This window comes from Astatotilapia calliptera, chromosome 18 (assembly GCF_964374335.1).
Source record: "Astatotilapia calliptera chromosome 18, fAstCal68.1, whole genome shotgun sequence".
NCBI lineage: Eukaryota > Metazoa > Chordata > Actinopteri > Cichliformes > Cichlidae > Astatotilapia > Astatotilapia calliptera.
Window position 1 is genome coordinate 21,891,196 of NC_137439.1, and position 7,798 is coordinate 21,898,993.

Below are 7,798 nucleotides of genomic sequence, written 5' to 3' on the forward strand. Positions count from 1 at the left end.
CTGAACATTTTCAAATAAGTCACGATGGCTACATGAACAGACATGTTTTATTCCTCTGAACTCATAGTATTTAGTACAAAAGGGTAAGAGACACGGACTGTACATGGGTTAAATCCATACTTTATCAGTTTGCTCATAGTAGCTTTTGTAAGTGCCTCCTGTGCGACTTCAGGAACTTAACTCAAACAAAAACCTCATACAAACAGACACACACTCTTCTCAATGAGATTCATAAAGCACCATGGTCACTTTTTCATGAAAAGTTTCCACAGAAATCAGAACAGATCACACCTTCAAACATTTACATTTTACTTGCAACATGGCACAACTCAGAAACTCCATGAAATCACATCAAACAGACACGCACAAGACACGCACACTGCCATGTATGCCACATCTGTAAAGGGCTGTAATACATGAAAAGAGTGATTTAAAACACCACTATGAGTATACCTCTACTACTTCATAGCAGTGGGACGGCAGTTCATGGGACAAGAACAATAAATACAAACATACCTGCAGTGGTGTATTTAAAAATACACAGGGTGAAGTGAGAGTATGCAGCAGTACAGAATTATTAAAAACAATTATTAAAAAAACACTTTTGTCCCTGATGCTACTCTGAGTTCATCTTTGTACAAGCTGTGTGAAAAGTCCTTGTTAATCTGAGTTCCCCCGCCCCCCCATACTGTCAACTGCATACAGTGCTGATAATGCTATGTGTTGTCCTAAAGGACAAGGAAGTGATCACTGGTCCATCACGATACTGTCCACACCTTCATTAAACAAAAGACCTCACAGTCCCTTTAGTGCTTTGTTTAGTTGGAGCTTGGCCTAGATGCAGCGTTTGCAGCAGAAGGCAGGGTGACGCGTTGTTCGTCCATTCGTTTGGCCTGCGACCGCATGATGAGGCTGAAGAAGTCCTCATCTGGTACGGTGGGCCCTCGGACTGGAGGAGGGGGAGGAGCACACCGCTGGTCATCCAAACGGGAGCCCTGGAAGGAATACGGTGAAAGCAAAGAGTATGACTTTGATGTCTGAGTAACAGGATGTTTATAATCTTGTTTCTAACTTTTTTCTTTGTAATATACTTTGCTCCTTTGTGCAGCTGATCTCTTGCAAGGTAATAAGAATCCTGCCTCCTGACCTCTGGCTACAACAAACAGACATCACTCTTCTACTTATGTTACACCGGCTTCCTGTTACCTTCAGCATCCACTTCAAAAACATCATTCTTGTATAGGATGGATTCCACTGTTGGGACTCTTTAACTACACAATTATTTTAAATAGGAGCTAAAATATTTCTGTTTATACCGGTGTTTGAATATCAAGTGTGCCCACCCAGCACTATATAAATGTGTATTAGCAAACTATTCAGTAAACTATGCTTTTTCTGTTACCTGGCACTTGACAAGCATATCAAAGAAGTCATCATCAGGCTCAGCGCTGTCAGCGTTGGCCATCAGGTGGCTGAGCACAGCCTGGTTGCTGTTTTGGTTGAGCCTGAGTCCTGGCAGGCTCCCCCCTGCTGCTGATGACTCCTCTAAGCGCCTGCCCTGAGCGCCTGACACATTGGCAGACTCTGACATGGCTACAAATGAAAATAAATAAGTACGCAAATTATAAATTATTTTAACAGTGGTTATATTTTTTGTGTGGGTGGATTGCATGGACCTACATTTCCTGATGGTCCTGGGAGGTGACTCTGGGCCGCTGTTTAGCGATAACCTGCTGCCTCGGTCCTGTATCGAACATCGCTGGTCATCCATGCGGTTGCTCTGGAATCGGCTCAGCAGGTCAAAGAAACCGTCGTCTCCGAGCATGTCGGGGCTGAGTCGCTGGAAAACAAAAACAAACAACTTGAAAAAAATAAATAAAAATAAAACAGCAAAAGTTGTTTGATCTTGAATACATGAGTGCTCTCTGAGTGATCTTCAAATGAATGCCCCAGGTCTGCGTACTTTTTGTGGTCCCTGTGCAGGTGGCTGACTGGTATCCAGGGTATTGCTGGTGTCCTGGAGGACCTTACTGGAGCCACCAGACTTGCACTTCTTCCCTCGCAGACGACCAACAAAGAAGAGCTTGGAGGAGCTCTTAGCCAGCGAGGGTTTGGACTGTTTGGTCAAGATGTCGCTGTTCCACTTTTGACCCTTCAGCACAGAAATGGATCACAATCATCACAAGTTCAATAGCAAAGGGTGATGTAACAAGAAGCCCTTCTTGTAGATGAGGTGTGAGCAGAGCACTACAGTGGAGCAGTTCTTACATTTACTTTGTCTGGAGTAAGCTTCACCAGCTCCAGGTTCTCCATGCTATGTCGTTTGCTCATCCTGGGCCTGGCTCCTGTAAAACAATAACAATGTTACGTAATCTACACATTCAAAGCATCTGAAATATTATAGCAAGGGGCATAGGGAAGGTCACACAGTTTTTACCGTGCAGGCTGTAGTCGATATCCTTATTTTCGGAAACAGTGGAGGTATTTGTGCTGTAGCTCAAACCCAAAAGTGTCTGGAGATCAGATACATTCATACGAGCTGTCAGCTCCCCGCTTCTGTCTCCAGTCTGAAAACAACAACAACAACAACAAAAAAACAGAAGGAACAAACCAACTTTTAATTTTACTGCTGAAGGATTTCTGTATCTGTTCTTAACAAGTTTGCCTTGAGTACTTCTGAAATGCTTTGCTGTGAAGATAGTATGAGCAGTGCATACCTCTCTGCAGATCTCCAGGTGTTTCTCAGCAAAGTGCATGGCTTGGTCATGGTTTCCCAGTGCAGTGTAGGCATTTCCAAGACTCCAGCACGCACGGCCCTCACCAATCCTACAGAATGAAACCATACATAAGCAAATACTATTTAACTGTGGCATACTGTAGTTACGTCAAAAGAAGCATCATAAAACCTTGTGTTTGCATCTGTACCTGTCATTGAGGTCTTGAGCTATGATGAGATGTTTGAGGTGATAGTCTATGGCTCTCTCATAGTCCTGCAGAAGTGTGTAGGTGTTGCCGAGACTGTAGCAGGCCTGAGCTTCCACGGCTCGGTCCTTTAACTGCCTCGCCAACTGCAGTGTCTTCCTAACAAGCAATCAGACAAGATGCTTCAAACAATGCACACTGGCTTTATGTTTTCTTCATACAATACAGGCCTGCTTTCCCAGAAGGAGCTCATAGGAACATAATATAATGCATAAATACAATGATAGAATTTTAGATATTGCCACTATTGTGTAAGGAAAAGAGTCTAAAAATGTTACAGTTATTTGATAATTCAATTTCCTCTTTTTTGGGGGAGACAATCATGGTGACAATGTAGGATCAAGTGATTAAGGATCCAGTCACACATGCCTAGAGACCAAATGCGGCCAACAACAACAAACATTAATACACATATGTAGGTGTGGCTTACTTGTAATGTTCAGCTGCCACTTCAAATTCCCCCAAAAAGATATACGCATTCCCCAAGTTGCAGCAAGCCCGCCTCTCTGCTGATCGATCCCCAAACTCCTTAGCAATGAGCAAACGCTGAAACAGAAACACTGAATTTTAACATTGTATTTAAAAAGGCGTAATAAGTAACTTACTAAAAGAAAACATCATCATGGATGCTTGTGAACTCCTTACCAAAAGACACCCTCACCTGTTCATGAGAAGCTACAGCTTTGCGAAAGTTTCCCAGCAGGTAGTGTGTGTTGCCAAGGTTGCCATAAGTTCGACCCTGAGCAGCTCGATCTCCAAGCTCCTTCACTATCGCCAAGTTTGCCCTGACAATGCATATGCAATCAAACGGTCAGCCAGCAGCTCACTTTGTAATACACTGGATACTTGACACAACAGTCAAAGTAACAGAACTTGTTATTTCTAATGTTAAATGACTCTGATTAAATCACACGCTCTCCTTCTTACTCATAGTACTCTGCTGCTTTCCTCAGTGCCATCATGACATCTTCTGGGAAATCTCCGGGCTCAGCTCCGCTCCAGCAGATACTTTTGCCTTTGGCATGGTACACATTCCCAAAATTATAGAGTGCCCTCGCTTGCCCCACCTAACCGGAAACACGAGTGGTGAAGATCACTTTCTTCTGAAACTCTCAAATACATGAATACAAATATCTGACTTTTATTCTTTATTGCTTATTTTCTCGAATACGTTGCCTCACCTTGTCATTCATGTCTCTGGCTATGTCCAAGTGCCTCTGACAGCAAACCACAGCCTCATCGAACCGACCCAGCACCTTCAATGTGTTGCCGAGGTTACCGCTGGCTTTGGCCTCTCCGACCAGGTCGCCAATTGTCCTGAACAAGACACGTCACGCTGTTAATAAATAAACATTGTGCTGCACTCAGCAGGGCCTTTTACAGAGCTGTTTCTCATGTGTCCAACCTCGTCAAGGTGAGATCGTGCCGGTGGAACTCCAAGGCCTTGGCATAGTCTTGCAGGTGGAAGTAGGCATTTCCAAGCTGGCTGTAGATGGCACTGAGCACCTGGAGGTCCTCTGTGCCCACTTGGATGGCAGCTTCAAAAAAGGAGACGCCTGCTTTGTAGTCACCCACCTTACAGAGGCGCTCACCCTCCAGCGCCAGCTCCAGGCAGGACACCTCCATCCTAAAGAAGAGAGGAGCACAGTCTGGACTTCTCTTCTTCAAAAACATAAACTCTAAAATCTCCTCGTCCTCTAATCGACAGCCAAATGGCTCCGTCCACAACTGAAAAACAAAACGTCCTTCGAAGCAAAGGCTTTCAGCAAGTAGGAATGTTTAGCCACTTCCTTCCATCTACAGAAAACAATAGAGCGTGTTTATTATAGTAGATCTCACATCCTTTTGACCTACCCCAGAAAGCAAAACAGGTTCCTTTTCCAATCAGCTGAACCAAAACTGAACCTTTGATATTCAGTATTTGTAATGTTTGCTGCTGTTGCTTTAGAACTTTAAACACCTTATAACCGATCATTTAAAAGATCTTTGCTGGCAAAGATTAAAAAAAACATCTTAAATTTCCTAAAATATTGCTTGTGAAAGCAAAATGTTTGATTCCCAGCAACCAACACTGGACATCTGTATACTTCTTCAAAAGAAATAAAATCAAAACACCCAATAAATTTGTTTTTGAAGTACAGCAAATACATGAATGTCTGTAACAAACACTCATGGGGTTTAAATGTTTTAAGCCAGATGAAAAGAGTGTCAGTCAGTGGCTGTGAAGGCAAATTTAGTGGCATATTTGTGCTTAGCAAAAACTGTCAGATAAACCAACTTTGTTTTTCAGGAAACTGTACTGTTAGTGACATAATGGCTTAACAAAAAAATCTATTCAGTTTGTATAACAAGATTTCCTCCTGTAACCACCCTATGGTTATCTGAAAGCTCGCAAAAACAGACCCAGAAATGACGCAAAAACACCAAACAGCTTGTCTCACCATCCAGCTAGGCTATAATTTGAGAACAAAGGCAAACATGGTGTAAGAACAATAAAGTTCAATAGAGCTCAGCGCAGCGGCCTTAGGCCTTATATTAAAGAGCTTACTTTGTGTTTACTGCCACGTTAACACTATCATTTAACACTCTAGCTGAGGCAAATGCTAGCCTACCTGCTGGCTTTTTGTGTCTTACAACAACAGCAGCAGCACATGGAACATCTGAGAGGCATCTACTGAGGTATCCACTGGAAAAACCTCCAGGCTGCAGCTCCTTCTCTTTCTCCGAAGCATGGAGAGATTACCTTAGACCAACTTCGAGTTGAAAAGATTTTTTTTCTCTTTTAAATACAAAAATGCCCTAAAAACTAAACTGCATTCGTCCTAGGTAATATCAAAACCATAATTCATCTGACGTCACAGAGATAATTTAGCATCACGCACTGGAAAACCTTCAAGGAGACGCGTGTGATGTTGTCACAGCATTAACTTCCAATGCCTGCCAGCAAGGAAACTGCTCTATCAGCGTTTTCTCGGCTAATCTGCTTGTCTTTCGTCCAAGCCCCGCTCTCCTGGTGACCTGGTCACCTGAGATTACGGCTGTAGAGTATGCACCTGAGAGATTACAAAGCCGGTGAGTGCTGTACAGATTGATTAGATCTGTCAGACAAACAGAGTCTGTAGCGACGTGTAATGGAATTAGGGATGCACTGATGAACGGGTGAAATTCTGCGCTGATACCAGTGTTTAAAATAACTATTTCACCACTACCAAGTAAAAATGTTTATTTTGTTTTTGATATCTATTCCCCTTTATGTTCCAAGCACACAAATAATTCATTATGACAAATAAAATCTGTATCTGCACAATGTCTTATTTGCTGATTAGCCAATGGCAGTCAAACAAAGCTGTTTGTTCGATATATATTTGTGCACCTCTAGGTGGAATAAATTTACTGATGTCAACAATCTAGCCAGTATTGTAAAAATAATCCACCCTCTTACCAAACACACGCCTAAGCTATCTAAATAAAATGGACACGCATGTGGACATAAACACAGGGAGCAATGATGAATATTTCAGGGCTTGTTTAAATATTGAAGCTGGCGGGCGCAGGTCTTTATGTGGTTGGCAGGTCACATCTGCTACCCGAGTGCTTTACCTGGCAATGTAAGGACAGCTGCAAGATGCTCCCCCCCTTTTTTTTTTAAAGAAAACTTACCTGCCTTAGTCAACAAAGTCCCAGACCACAGTGTGAAATGATTCCTCCAGTCTATCATTTAACTTTAGCTTCAATACTAAACATAGCGTCACTTCTTCAACTGGGTACGTGAAACATCTTACATTACAAATATTTCAATGACTATAAATAGCATTGCTCCTCTTAGGCATCAACAAAACACTTCACCAACACTCCATCTGAAACTAGAGACTGGGAAAGCAATCACACTTTCTACACTCTAACTACACTTTAGTGAAAAGACAAAAGTCCTACCTGTAGCGGACGTGAAAGGACTGTTCCTCAGCACGCGTGCTAACCACTGAGCCACCTGTATCCATTGAAGTGCATAATATGAGGGAAAATCCCAGTTTCGTTCCCGAAAAAATGGTTGCGTTTAGCACCAAGACTCTGAGAGGAAAAAAAAAAACTAAAAAACTCTTCGGTGAACCGAATGGTCACCCAATGTGTTCGAGTCTGCAGCAGTCCCTCTGCTGAATGTTGACAGGGGAAGGTAAACCCACGACTGTTAAAGCTGCAGAATCCTGAGCGTCAGTCCACACAGCTGCTTTCGTGTAATGTGTGTTTTGCGTCACTGGCCCTCAATCGCTTGTTAGTGGCCCTCTGTGAAGAGAACACAAGATGCTGCATGTGAAGCCTCTTTCTGGCTGCACGGTGCCATGGCAACACCAACCAAACAGCAGCGTGAACAAGCGGGGTAAGCAAGAAGCGGGAGAGTGGGGAGGAAATGAATGCACGGGGCCAGCCAAACTGTCAATCTTCTAGGATGGACGGGGACTTCACCCAGGCTTGGAGAGGTTGTGTGCTCCACAGGTATAGCAAAGCAAGAGGAAAAAATATCTACAGTGTGTGTGAATGGAAATCATGGCCTAGGAAGTAGCTGAAAAGAAAGAAATAGCAACCAGAAACCTGCTGCATGATTGGTTTAAAAAACAAACAAACTCAAAAAAACCTCTCCCAAAAAACAAGGTAAACTGAAAATCTGGGAAAAAGCAGAGAGACTTGCTGCATGTACGCTACCTCCACCAAAGGAAAGGACGGCAATAAGCGTGCTACATGGAAAGTAGAGACTGCTTCAAGTAAAAATCTAAACCAGCCATTACCTAATTTCAGCATGAGGTCATTCTTGCCACACCCA

At 43.0% G+C, this 7,798-nt stretch overlaps 1 protein-coding gene across 3 annotated transcripts in view; it reads right to left on the reverse strand.

The window, feature by feature from the left end:
* Positions 1-29: 29 nt before the first annotated feature.
* The window catches only part of gpsm2 (G protein signaling modulator 2), a 12,464-nt gene continuing 4,695 nt past the window's right edge, over positions 30-7,798 (reverse strand). The window contains exons 3-16 of one of the 3 annotated variants that reach the window (XM_026150554.2): positions 6,916-7,263; positions 4,388-4,609; positions 4,164-4,299; positions 3,910-4,049; positions 3,644-3,767; positions 3,413-3,528; positions 2,926-3,081; positions 2,718-2,826; positions 2,438-2,567; positions 2,269-2,345; positions 1,964-2,152; positions 1,681-1,840; positions 1,403-1,593; positions 30-995 (exon numbers count right to left, since the gene is read on the reverse strand). In XM_026150554.2, coding sequence (XP_026006339.1) covers positions 819-995; positions 1,403-1,593; positions 1,681-1,840; positions 1,964-2,152; positions 2,269-2,345; positions 2,438-2,567; positions 2,718-2,826; positions 2,926-3,081; positions 3,413-3,528; positions 3,644-3,767; positions 3,910-4,049; positions 4,164-4,299; positions 4,388-4,609; positions 6,916-6,980 — 1,992 coding nt within the window. In that variant the 5' untranslated portion in view covers positions 6,981-7,263 and the 3' untranslated portion in view covers positions 30-818. Of the gene's footprint in view, positions 996-1,402; positions 1,594-1,680; positions 1,841-1,963; positions 2,153-2,268; positions 2,346-2,437; positions 2,568-2,717; positions 2,827-2,925; positions 3,082-3,412; positions 3,529-3,643; positions 3,768-3,909; positions 4,050-4,163; positions 4,300-4,387; positions 4,610-5,594; positions 5,913-6,915; positions 7,264-7,798 lie in introns of those variants that run through there. The other 2 variants (XM_026150555.2, XM_026150556.2) reach the window with 2 other exon arrangements.